The sequence below is a fragment of the Melanostigma gelatinosum genome (genome assembly GCF_949748355.1).
Source record: "Melanostigma gelatinosum genome assembly, chromosome: 23".
In the NCBI taxonomy this organism is placed as follows: domain Eukaryota; kingdom Metazoa; phylum Chordata; class Actinopteri; order Perciformes; family Zoarcidae; genus Melanostigma; species Melanostigma gelatinosum.
The window spans coordinates 10,153,718-10,166,684 of record NC_136656.1 but is presented as its reverse complement, the minus strand read 5'-3'; the positions used below and the strand labels follow the sequence as shown (position 1 = coordinate 10,166,684).

Below are 12,967 nucleotides of genomic sequence, written 5' to 3'. Positions count from 1 at the left end.
TAATGTGATTATTTGCTGATTTTGGGAAATATGCACCGCTAAACCCTCTATCACCTGAAACGACGAGGGCCTCAAGGCAGGTCCCGCCGTTAGTGCGTGATTGTAATCTAGCGGCCCCGTACTGTAGAGGGGGCCTTATTCAAAACGGAGTTGTAAGACCTGATTATTTCCGTTTAGTTTGTGCTTACATGCTGCATGTTCCGAAATAAATTCCCGTTTAATCAAGTTCCCACCAACTAATTGACACGGAGCAGACCGCGGGCCGGGTAGCGGTGCAGCTCAGGAGTACTTCTTGGTTGCTGCTGGGGCTCGAGGCAAAAAAAACATAATTCAACTGCCATGCAGCCTGCTGTGTGCCCAGTGCATTATGGGTATTTACATGATACATGCGCAATAAGGAGAGAGTTTAAAGAAGTTGAGGCCGACATCTTTTAAGATTATATTTAAGAATCAGCAGAGGGGACAACTTAAATTCTGTTTCGTTTTGGTCATGGGTAAATACTTCTGGAGTTGTGCTCGCTACATTTTAAACACTTTTTGTGCACAGGGCACATTTATTGATCCGTAAATTTAAAAACAATCTTTTTGGAACGGTTTCCGCAGCATAACAATGCATCTGTCTAAGATCTGTGTCATAAAAACATGTGAGAAAACTTCAAACACTGGTTCTCAGACACTTTTAGTGTGTGTTGAAGAATCCCCCGCTGATGGCAATGCTGTCCCACAGCTGTTTCAAGTCCTCCGCACTGTCTTCGGTGAGTTAATCCTCAGTTTTCTCCAACACAAGAGTGTCGCCAACTGTTGCGGCCGGCAGCCTTCACCGCCACGCACTCTTATTGAGAGCGCCTTTTTGTGGAACTTGCTAATGATACGAGGGACTTTCGTTCTGTATCTGGCTGCACTGAGGGACATATGTTGCCGCGGGCTCTTTAATTTGTCTGAGTGAAATTAGTATACAATGAATTCTATAAGCCCTCGAGGGTCCTCATTCAATCAGTGTTGCCTTATGTTTTCAAAGTATAAGAATTATGCCAGGGGAAAAAAATAAACTAGGACAAACTTGATTGAAAAAAAAAAAGGAAGTCCATGCATGGATGCCAAGTGTTCAGTTTGACTTGTTTGCCAGTGAAATTAATTTACTTGCATCTTTGGGAAAAGGCAGCTCTCAGTGAACACTAATATGTCACTTATGGGAGTTTTATTTTCCTTTACCTCACTTCTCACGAGTGATTAGGTAATGAGTGGACTACTGACGGAACAAATTCACAAGAAAACAAACACTAACTCTACATCAGCTTTAGTTTCTGTCATCGCTGTCCTCACGTGCGTCAATATATCCGTCCTACCAGAAAAAGATCTTACGCGAGAGGGTCAAAGTTCAAGGTGCAATGTCACGACGGAGTAGCGTGTTTAGTGTAAAATGAAAGAATCTAAAAGAGTAAATGCACGAGCACATCAGGCCGCTTAATCCTCAATCGGTTATCTCTTGGCAGAACATTTGAAACGCAAGAGAGCAGGAGAGGCAAACTGTTTCCTCACAGTGTCCTTAAAGGACCGTAGCCTCGGGGAGCCGACGATGTGTCGGACCCCACAAAGACAAGAAACTAATCTAAGTCTGGAGACAAGCTGGCATCCTAATTAAACAATAAAGTGCTGGGAAACCGAGAGTCGTTTCCAAGCACTGCTGTCGGGGACATCGCTCATAATGTGACTCATTTCGTCGCATTCGTGATTTATTATTTAAGGACGCGAGCGGAGCTGTCCAGTTTCCATAAATACCCGCGTGTTCATGAAAGTGTAACGGAAAACACGACGTTAGCGCCTCTCCGAGCTATCAAGATTGGATCTGCTTATTCCACCAACACATTTCACACCCGGCTGATGCATAATTGTCCTTCTGTTTGGCCAGAATGTGGATACCAGCCAATTGAGACATTAAGGAGACGGAAGCCAAGACGGTGTCCAAGATCTGAGCTCGCTTACTTGTGTGTGTGTGTGTGTGTGTGTCCTGTCTCTCATTCACCCGTCAAGGCGCAGAGGCTTCCCGCTTGTCTCAAGTGCGGCGGCTCGAGTGCAAAGGCATTGTGTGTGTCCCCGCCCTCTGTGTCCGTCCACTGCCGCATTTTAAAATGTGATCCAGAAAACGAGGATGACAAAGTGCTCTCGTACATTTTTTGGGCAGCGCGTTAAGATTGTGCAAGGTCATGAAGCTTAACCCAGCAAGTCTCATTTGAGCTTCACATTTAAATAAATGCATACAGATGAGGTTACAACTCGTGGAAATGGAAGAAAATAACGTCTCTATGTCCCTCTCTTATTTAAATATTTTCTAATATTGGGTAATTGCTGAATAAGAATTTGCATAATGTAATCATGTGTGTGTGTGTGTGTGTGTGTGTGTTTTGTTTGACATGACAAACCGCTCAGCACTGCACGGTGTATTTTACTCAAACATCGTTCTTAATTGGCAACATTTTTGACAGGTCTTGAAGACATTTTTATCTTTTTGAAATTGAATAAAGATGGATAAAGCAACCAATAACAGATACAATTTTCTTTCCCTCACTTTTGTACCCGAGCAGTGATTTTCATATGTCGGGTTGTTGCAGATGGCAGTCTCGGTGTAATGCTTTCCACTTCGTCATGATGAACCTTTATCACAGAGATCATCAATATGCAGAAGTTTACATGCTTCAACTGAGTCACACAATGTGCATTTATTTGCCCGGTCACATTTGCATTGACGTACTGCGACGTTGTTTTAAAAAAAAAATTTATTCATCATAAACCTGCTTCAGGCTTCTGTGCAATGCTACGCCATGTATGCACAGAAAACACTGGTCTACATATGCTTGGACCTGGTTTGCTCTGTTCATTTCTTCAGATTTGCCACAGATGTATGGACTCAACGATGACTGTTCGATTTTGATGGCCAAAGGTCCCTTGTGACTTTTTGGATATATGCCCTAACAATTCATATGCTAGCTAAGACAATTTCGTACACATATTTATAGGATAAAATGACATTTTGGACTGTAAGGGATGTAAACTGCAACTTGTCTGGTTGGCGTAGTACCAAGAGACGGTAATTCTAGTTCCTCCCCATCGTCTCCTCTCCTCTGCCTTTTTGTTTATTTTTGCTTAATCTTTAAAAGCTTTTCTTTGTCAGCCTTAATGGTGTCGCAGAGTGCTTTACAAATAATTAAATGATAATGAAAGTCAGTTTAATTCAATTCAGACGTTCAGGTGTTTGGCTTTGACTTTTTTACATTTCCTTGGAGCTATTTAATTGAGATTCTCCATGCTGAAGCACACCTAGCAAACACAAGTTATGTTGCTAATTAGTTTTTTAGATAGAACTGTATTTTTGGAGGCTGCTTGTTTTCCCAGAGGCCATTGTTTCAGAAACATCAAATTATAACCTAGCTTTCGTTTTAATCGACTTTGTTTTAGCTATGAACAGGTATCCATGAGGGATTGTTTCCCCGTCACGCGTCGCAGATTCATTTGCTCAAATGGGTAGTGCTGGGGAAAAAAAGAAATCCTCACATCCTCAGTCTGGTTGGAGGCCATGAATAGCTTGAGATGTTTATATTGGATGAAAGGCCCTACTGATCTTTTACACCTTTTTATAAGCAGAACAAATATTCTCCCCAGTGACATCAAGGGGCATTAAGGGCTAATCACACCATGTTCCGGGGCCTCAATCAATTTATTCACCGCATCGCCTCTCTCTCGCTCTCGCTCTCTCGCTCTCGCTCTCGCTCTCTGACAGTGTGGACCTGGTGCATGCCCAGCTGCATGTGTGTGAGGGCCGCAGCCTGCCAGAACTGGGCATCAAGCAAGACAAGATCAGGGTGAACGGCTGCGCGATCCAGTGCCGAGTGACGACCGAGGACCCGGCCAGAGGCTTCCAACCGGACACGGGAAGGATTGAGGTAGGGCTCATCTTAAAAGGACTTGAAGACTTGAAGGGAGAGACCAGGTGTGTCAAGACACTTCACCTCTTGACATGCCGCTTACAAAGTCCAGAGAAAGCCTGCAGGCTGAGATGATGTGGCAAAACTATGTGTTTGCAAGTAGTTCTGTTTGATTGATGGGTGAGAAAAAGACAACTCGCAGTAGTCCCGCCTTCATGCCTTTCTACAGTTTGTTTTTATTGCCGCGTCATGCCAAGCTTAACAAATTGAACTGTTTTTGTAAGTGAATAACCAATAAATCAACATCTGATTTAACTTACGAGACAACACACTGTTCCAGTAAAGATAGCCATAATAGAACCAAATGCTCCCTGAGATGGTGCATTGAGCACATTCTTGGCACTCTCTTGCTCCGGACTGAGCTACTGTTCAGTTTCAACATTGAGCGGTAAAATGCCAGATCCCAACTGGGCACGTTAAGCTCTTTGCTTCCAAGATTATCTGCACAACCCTAATCTCTCTTCTAATCATGCAAAATGTGTCACGAAGTCTTCTTCCTAGCCGAAAGTGTGCCCCGTGCAACACAATGCATCGGCCTTTGAGAGCTTCGACCACTCGTACCAGGCAAATGAGAGCAGCAAACTAAAAAAGTTATGAAAAAAAGGCAAAGGGTTGATTCTCTGTGGTATTTATAGTACCGCCATCACAGACTGTCGTTCCATTCGGCATTATAACAAGAAACAGCTTTGTGGTAATGAGAGATAACAGAATGTCCTCGGTGCCCATGTGTTCACAGTCGCAGCTGCAGAGATCAGCCAGTGCTAGAATTATAGGTCCGTCACATTGATCCATATAGTCGCTTTCATGGCTGTAATTATGAAACGCACACTTCCATGTGAGGCCTGCGATTAGTACGACATGATGTCCCTTTGTCCCTGTGTATGCATGACTGAATGGGAGTGTTCATCTTCATCTCTTTGTGTGTGTGTGTGTGTGTGTGTGTGTGTGGGTGGGGGGTATATGTAAGGGCTAATGACCGACTAGGTGTCCATTGGTCGAGAATTAATGGGAGACATGGTTGCCTCCGTGAAGTCCATTAATTCCTGATAATCCCCCTTACAGCATGGCCACTTGCCAAAGAACAAAAAAAAAAATCATGAATGTTTTTGTTTTGCAACCAAAATCTAAAGTTTCTCTGGCAGCCCTGAGGCTTGCTAATACCCAATATGTTAACTATAGATGGCTATACTAGCTATCTATCCAGACATGTCATTGTCCCCAAATCAATATCGCCAACAAATCAGAAGCCATGTTTTATGTCTGCCGCAGCCTGAAGTAGCAATGTTGGTAGCGCATAGGATGTGAGGTGACTGTAAGTCTTTTAATGTAGCCAGCCCATTCATGGAGAATGGTGAACAGGAATTCAGGAATCAATCAAATCAGGAATTAATGGACAATCCTGCAGCCAATTCAAAATTGAGTATTCACCCAGACCATGGTCTTCAGGATTTTGTTTTTTTTTAGTAAAAATCTTTGTCTGGTGGGATTCAGAGTCTGCGTGAGAGGACCAGTGATTTCCTTTGACAGAGTTCACACATGAGAAGACACAGGCGTCCTTACACGAGTGCTCTGTGTATCCATCCACATCCTGTGTCTCTACACACCATGTGCCATTTCCCATCGTGTCTCTACAAATCTCTCCTTCGTTGATGAGGTCTGATCCCTGGATGCTTTTTGCTGTCAGGTCCTTTTGCCCTTCACCCTGGGCCCCCCCCAATCATCCTCCATCCTCCTCCTTCTGAAGTGCGTTTCTTTTTGCCGACTCTCTATTAGCTTTTTTTTGGCCTTAGCGGTGTTAGAAAGCACTTTACAAATAATGAAATGCTAATGAGAGCCAGTTTGAAACAGTAGAAATGGCACATTAGTTAATGCAAGGTTAAATGAGAATGCAGCGGTCGTTTATCAGGAAGAAAACGAATGAAACCGTGTGTTAAAGATAATGTGCAGAGATAATGGTGATTTTGACCTCAGCAGAGCACAGTGCTTAAAAAGCCTTGAGGGCTGAATGGCTACGTAGTTGTGTTTGGTCTGTCGCCCAGACTCTGCTAAACGTCGGAGGATTCTGCTGGAGGGGGAATAACTGAAATTAACAGTTTAGATAAGCTGAAAATATAACAAAAAACAAGAACTACAATGTTCTGTGCACACGGTGTCCTTCAGTATCCTGTCAGAAATGAGCAGACCAGCAGACCAGGGAGGCTGACCAATGATAAATCAAATTTACTGCAATTGGAAAACTATACATTTCTGAGAGGCCCTATTGGTTTCTTACCTTTCCTCACCTTCTCATGGCTTGTGATGGATGCCGCGAATAAAATACTGCCATTGCCGCCTGGCGACGACGACGTTTGGGTCCTTGGATTTGATTGGATCGGACGTGCACCGGTGGCTTTTCCAATCAAACAAATCATCTGTCTCCGGGTTCTGAGCGAGGGAGAGAAACAAACGCTGGTGTTGTGCACTCAGATTAATTTCATGTGAATTTGAGTCCATCAATGAACCCCCCCCCCCTCTCCCACCATTACCATGCAAAATGAATGAACCCAAACACAATCAACACGGAAAAGCGGGGAACGCAATGAGGGACAGATGAATAAATAATGACCCAAGGGGCTGTGACCGAAAGTGACTGAAAGGTGAATGGCAGGACGGTGGGGCAGCCGTCACGCTATGGGCCTCTGGCCACGTGAGGTGTAACTTTGATAATTCACTTTGACGATTGGAGACGGAGTCGATCCTGATGTATCGGGTACCGCGCTGCAGGACGCCCACATGTGAAGCAAATAGCCGGGCGGCCGCGGTTCGAAGGATGCTGCAGTGGCATCGAAACTTTTAACTAGAACTCACGCGGTGACAGCGCTGTGGGGAAACTGCCCAGTGTGTTCAACACACACTGCTGTGTGTCAACAGGAGAGGGCAGGAGCCATTCACTGAAGTGGAGAGGCTACGTTTCCCACAAAAGTCAGCTGTCACTGTAGAGTGTCGAAAGCTTTTCTAATCCTCCTGAAGAAATGAAGACGGCAGAGCAGAAGGAGAGATGGGAAATAGGGTCTTCAGGTGAGAATTAAAGGAGGAAGAGCTCAAGGAACCAAGACGAGGAGGAGGAACACGTTTTAGACTGATGGCTGTTTGTGAACGGAACGGAAGCAGAGAGCAAAACGGGTTCAACCGGTAACGAGTCCGTCCTTATTTTGCATCTCCTTGACTTTCATTTTCTCCTCTGGGGCGATAAAGGGAACGGGCGTAGTAGAGCCTTCTATCTCTCTCATCTCCTTTTAATGGAGCTTCCAGAGCAGGTATAAGAAATAGGCGAGGAGAGATACGGAGAGCACCAGAAGCAAACGAGGCAGGATGGCTTGCGTGCACCGAGAGAAGTAGAGCAGTATCAAAAACAGCCATTACTCAGCTTTTATTTAACGGTCTGACCCCGCGCTGGTGCACTGTCTGCGCTGTGGCTGCACTATGGCTGCCTGGTGCTGTTCATATCAGTGCAGGCAGTTCACACTCTGAAGGCACTTCTGTACCCTTTCAATGAGGACTGAACATGCTGCAAACGGTTGCTTTGAGTGTTGCCGTGTTGCTGACATCGGGGGGGGGATGCATCTCCTCATTCATTTAAATGTTGTGCTGCCAACATAGAGAACAGATTTGTACCGCGTTGTTTTATAACTCACTGTGAGGTGTTTGGCGTCCGAAAGGCTGATCATGGAATTACTACTCAACCCCGTTTCCTGACCATTTGATCTTCCCACCAGTACAGAAGCCGAACGCAAAATGTATATAAATGATCCATGCTCATATAAATATTCATCATAGCTTCATGCGGTACTGAGAAGCAGCAAGGAAGAGTAGTTTTTAATTGGCAGCTCTGTGAGTGAAAGCTTTGCTGCTGTGGGAGCAAAACGCCGTCCGGAGAAAGATCTGCACGTTGTGTCATCGTATTGGAATATGTCAGATAATAGGTGAATAGTGTTTTTAATGTCGCCGCCGCCGCTGTGCATAAAACTGATTCAAGTAAAGGCTATTCTGTCTGCCTTATCCTTAAAATGTTTAGGTAAAGGAGAATGGGTTCGTGGAGGGGAGATAATAAGACTTAAGGTGTGAAGCAAGGGATGAAGGGGGAGACGAGGATGAGTGATGGATGTCATAGCAGGAGGGTAGCGGCGGCTCCGTCGACAGTGACAGCGAGGGATGGACTACGTGCTTCGAGATCAAGCAAGCGGGGTGGGGAGTGGGGGATTGGAGTGGGGGAGGGGGGGAGTATTAAAGCAGCACCTTGACATTTTGTATTTTGATCTATTTGTCTTCGGCAGACACTCGTCGCGTCCGCCCAACCTTTTTCGGCGCGTAAGCTCTGGGATCAGTTTAGCTTGGCGAAGTGTGCCGCGGATTCCGACGAGCACGAGTGGGGTGAAGCCTTTTCTCGATAAGTGGATGATAAAGACAATTTACAGAAGCCCAAAATCATGTTACGCCTGTCAGCCAAAGAGAGGTAAATACGGCTTAGTTGTACACGGCAGGAAAAGAGACAAAAACATGAGCAATCTGATACTAAGTATCAGAGGAGTAAAGGGATGAGTGAAGGGGGGGGGTGCTATTTGTCTTTGTCTATAACTGATAGCATCAACAAGGGAGCAGGGATCTCACTTTTGTCTTCTGCTGATCTGTCCATCAATCTCTTTTCACTCGATCATGGCTGACCCTTCCATCCGTCCTCTGTCCTTCTCCTCTTTTCCTCTCCATCCTACCAAACTACTTCCTAATTTCTCATTTTTCACTTCCAGATGTATCTCTCCGTCCACTCGTCCGTCCATTGATCTCCTCTAATGTCCTCTTTTAACATTCCTACCATGTCTCCTTTCCTCCTCCTCACCTTATTTGTCTCTGCCCCGCTGTTTCTCTCGCCCCCCCCCCCCCGTCCCACCTTCTCTGATGCCTCCACAAAGAGACAGCCGGTAATAAGGCCAAATCCTTCTTCCTCTGCCGTCCTTCCTTCCCTCTGTCATGTGCTGTGCAGTGGACTTTGTTTTAATAATCCAAAGCAACCCATGTAGTTCCAGAGGAATTTGAAACCCTCACTCACGAGTATTTGTCGCCTGGAGGGAGTTCTTCACCCTCTTTTATTCCTTATCAGTCCAAATTTGAATATCAGAAAAGGAATTAATATGTCCTCCCATAATTCATCCCATATATCAATTGTCTCTTCTCCGCCATTGTGTCAACCAGTGCTACTCGCATCAGTCTCTCTGTTTCCTGCCACCCCACCCCAGCCTTCTCTTGTTTGTTTCTTTTATGGAGCACATTTGCATTCGTCACTCAGTGTATTAATCATTTGTTTTACTGTGTGTGTGTGTGTGTGTGCACGCTGGTCTGTTTGTTTGCGCGTGTGCCGCATCCTCAGAAGAACTTTGACTTTGAAAAGTCCCAATTAGTTCAAATTAAAGGAAGGAGAGTTTGTCTTGCGTCCCACGTCGTCGTAAACGCCTCCATTTGCACACCATCAACACCACCCCGTCCACAGCGTCATGATTGCTCGCCGGTGTCTTTCATTTTCTTCATGGCCGTACAAACAAAGCAGCCAGTCGTCTATGTAATCGGTGGCGAAAGAGCTCGGGTGGTTTGTGCTTGTAGCACACAAGAAAAGTGAAATGTTGGAGAGAACATGAGCTAATCCAACACAGCAAGATGGGTTGATCGCTCACCCCAAATGTTGGTTCCTATTGACTAGAATGCTGGGTCAGTTTACCTTGTTAATGGGTTATTTGTTTCCTTACAGTAAAATCTGTAAAAAACAAAGTTTGAATACCTGCGACGAATCAAAACCTCATAATTATTTTACTTATGTGTGATGCAAGACCACCAAAACTATCCAATGAATGACTTTCCATGACTTTATTCAGTCTCTTGGTTGGTTTGTAAAAAGTGTGCGCATGAACCGGACCATTTCCAAAGAAGCCACCTTTGACCTTGAGGGCTCAGGCATGGAGAGAGCCTCCAACGTGAGCCGACTTACTCCGGCTGTGTGTGTGTGTGTGTGTGTGTGTCACAGAGAAAGAACCCCGTCACTCTGCGTCCTCTTTGTAGCTGTGTGCGTCTCCATCCTGGTGTTTTTTTTTCACGTAATCTCCGGTCAAATCTCATCTATTTCATATACAATGCTCCCCGCTCCCCTCTGCCACTCATCGCCATGGTGATTATAGGCTCAAATTAGCCCAATATGTTATGGAGTGACATCTCTATTCCTCCCTCCCCTCCATTGGTGCACTTTCCACTCGGTTCTCTGCTCGTGCGTTTGGCGGTATTGCCCAATTACCGTCTCACTGTCTTCCCCTCCTCTCTGCCGCTCTGATGCCTCTCCATCCCTTCAGCCTCTCCCTGTGTGCAGTCGTGTCATTTGCAATTTCATTTATCAAAATAGCCAGCCAAAAATCATTACTAATAATATCCAACCCTGCACAGAAATCATTACTAATAACATTGAGTCACAAACATTTCAATCTCAGATCTTTGGCATTTGAAAGTGCTGAGGTGTGTTTGTTGTTTGAGGTTTTTGGCCCTGATTGCATTTTTTCAACTGACTTTGCACATATGGGTCAATACAGCAGGTTTTTCACGGCGTTCCTGCAGCTCATCCAGCAGCGTCTAATGCGCTGAAATTAATCTATTGTCATTGGAAGACAAAAGCTTATTGAGTATCGGGTAAACATGCATGAGCACGCTCTGAAATGCCCCCGTCACACCCTTCATTTCCAGATGAAGCGCTCCTGGTTCCACGTGTCTCAAACGAAAACCGTTAGACGATCCGGGCGATAGATTTTCGGGATCATTTCTTTTACTCAATCTTCATTCGCTCACTCGCGGTATAGATCTCCCAATTACGAGAGTTGTAACGGTTTACCCGTTTCATTTGTTTCCTTTGAATAATAAATCCTTTCTGGAGGAATTGCTCTGTCGCAAACGGAGTCGCGAGTGGATGGCTGCGTCTCACGGAGGAGGACGATAATAGAAAAACCAAATACAGCGAATGGGTTTCGTGACAACATTTTCAAGCAGGAACTCCAAACACTTAGACATCATTACTGTGAGAGGAAAGATACGTTTGAAAATGAAGCGTGAATTAAAGAAATGAGCCGTCTGTGCAGCACAGCAGAGTCCACGCTGTAACCTAGCTCCGTCTGAGCGCTGTGACTGCAAACCTGTTGCACCAGGCAAGTCAGTTACAATGTAGAGCTGAACACCCATCTGCTGACTAACTGGTGACGTAATGGAATGGTGAGAAAATGATCATTGAAGTATTAATAAAGTCACGTGGGGAGAACAAACAGGTTTTTCTTTAATCATGCATGAAGATGTTTCGGGGAGTATTTTAGTTGGGAGCTGTAGTTGCTGTAACTTTTCGGTGCTGAAGGTTGTTTCTGCAGCGCTTCCCATTTCCATATGTCCTCTTCAGTTCTTCACAGGCAGACACAAATTTAAGCCCGGTCTTGGAAAAAGAAAATGGCGGTTTCCAACCTAATACCTTAATATCTAGAAGAGACGTGTTCCCATTCACTCCAGATCACCTTATCTGTGCTGACTCTGTTGACCTCCAGTGTGTGTGTGTGTGTATGTATATATATATATATGTAACACACCTGTGCAGACAGGTGTGTTTGTGGTCCCACAATTGAATGTCACCGGCTGTCGACGAGCCTCCTCCGGTCTCATATTCCTGTCGTTTATGTTGTTTTTTTCCGCCACCAGATCGGCTCCCTCCTCATTTGTCATTCCTCCTCCGTTTTCACTTTGTCTGTTCGGCTGCTATCTCCTTCCCATCTCACCTCTTCCATGTCATACTTCCCTCCGCTCTTTCTAGTTGTTATTCACTCTTTTCTCTCCCCGTCATTTCTCATCTCTCCCTCGTGTACCTTTTGTCGCGTTCCCGTTTCTCCCCCCGCTCCGTTAGTTGATTTGTTTTTGCGGCTTCATATTTCTTGCCATGTCTACGTTCACCCTGTTTTTGCATCGTCTCCTTTCTATTTACTGCCCCTTTCTCTCCCTCTCTCCCTCCCTCCTCCCCGACTCCTGGCTCTCTTGTTCTGTCTGCTCTTTTTTTTTCCCCTCGCCGCCCTCTCGTGTTGCTGATTTGTTGTTGCGGGTCTCCCCTTTACTTTCGGCTTTCTTCCCCCCCCCATCTCATTTTCACTCTCTCGTTGTGTTGTTTTCCTTCTCGGCCCCCCTCCCCACTCCACCCCTCCCCTCTCCCTTTATTTGTACATCTCCTATTGTCGTCTCTTCTTACATCCTTCCCCTCTCCTCTTCTCCCTCTTCCGTTGCTCTCCATGGAAATCTTATTCTTATTTGTCGCTTCTTAGTCCCCCATTCCTCCCCCCTGCCCCTCCCTAACTCGTTTATTTTTAAATCTGATTCCTTCCTTCCTTCTCTTCCTCCTCCTCTTCTTTATTTACACCTGGTCCCCCGTTTCCTCTTTTCACAATATGCCTCCCTCTTGCTTTTGCTCACACTGTCTTATTTGTCATTCTCTCTCTCTCTCCTTTCCAAACCGTCATTGCCTCCATGGCTTGCCTCACTCCTCCTTTTCTCTCTTTCCATCCATCCCGCTCTCTCTCTCTATCTCTAGCTCTCTCTCTCTGTCTGCACTGTCCCCATATCTTCAGGGTTCATGTTTGTATTTTCCACTCTCTCTTTACTCTGTAATTATTTTCTTTTCTCCAGTCTCTCAGTTGGTTGTTTACCTATCTTATCGTGTGTGTGTGTGTGATGCAGGAATAAATGTGTTCACATTAGAGTACTGTATGCTTAAATGAGTGATTCCCCACGTCTGCACTGTCTGTCTGTTTTAATCAGGTTTTTTTGCACACTGTGTGCAAAATGTCTGTGCTTTATTACATTTTCTGCAGATGCTTTTCTCCAAAAGTGTTTGTTATTCCGTAACACTTGAATGACTGCTTCAATGACAGCTGATGTTTGAGTTTGACGGATTTAGC

At 45.1% G+C, this 12,967-nt stretch overlaps 1 protein-coding gene across 1 annotated transcript in view; it reads left to right on the top strand.

The window, feature by feature from the left end:
* pcxb (pyruvate carboxylase b) overlaps positions 1-12,967 on the top strand; it is a 219,902-nt gene that overhangs the window by 63,286 nt on the left and 143,649 nt on the right. The window contains exon 11 of the mRNA XM_079295523.1: positions 3,776-3,938. Within this exon, the coding sequence (XP_079151649.1) occupies positions 3,776-3,938 (163 nt within the window). The remainder of the gene's footprint in view (positions 1-3,775; positions 3,939-12,967) is intronic.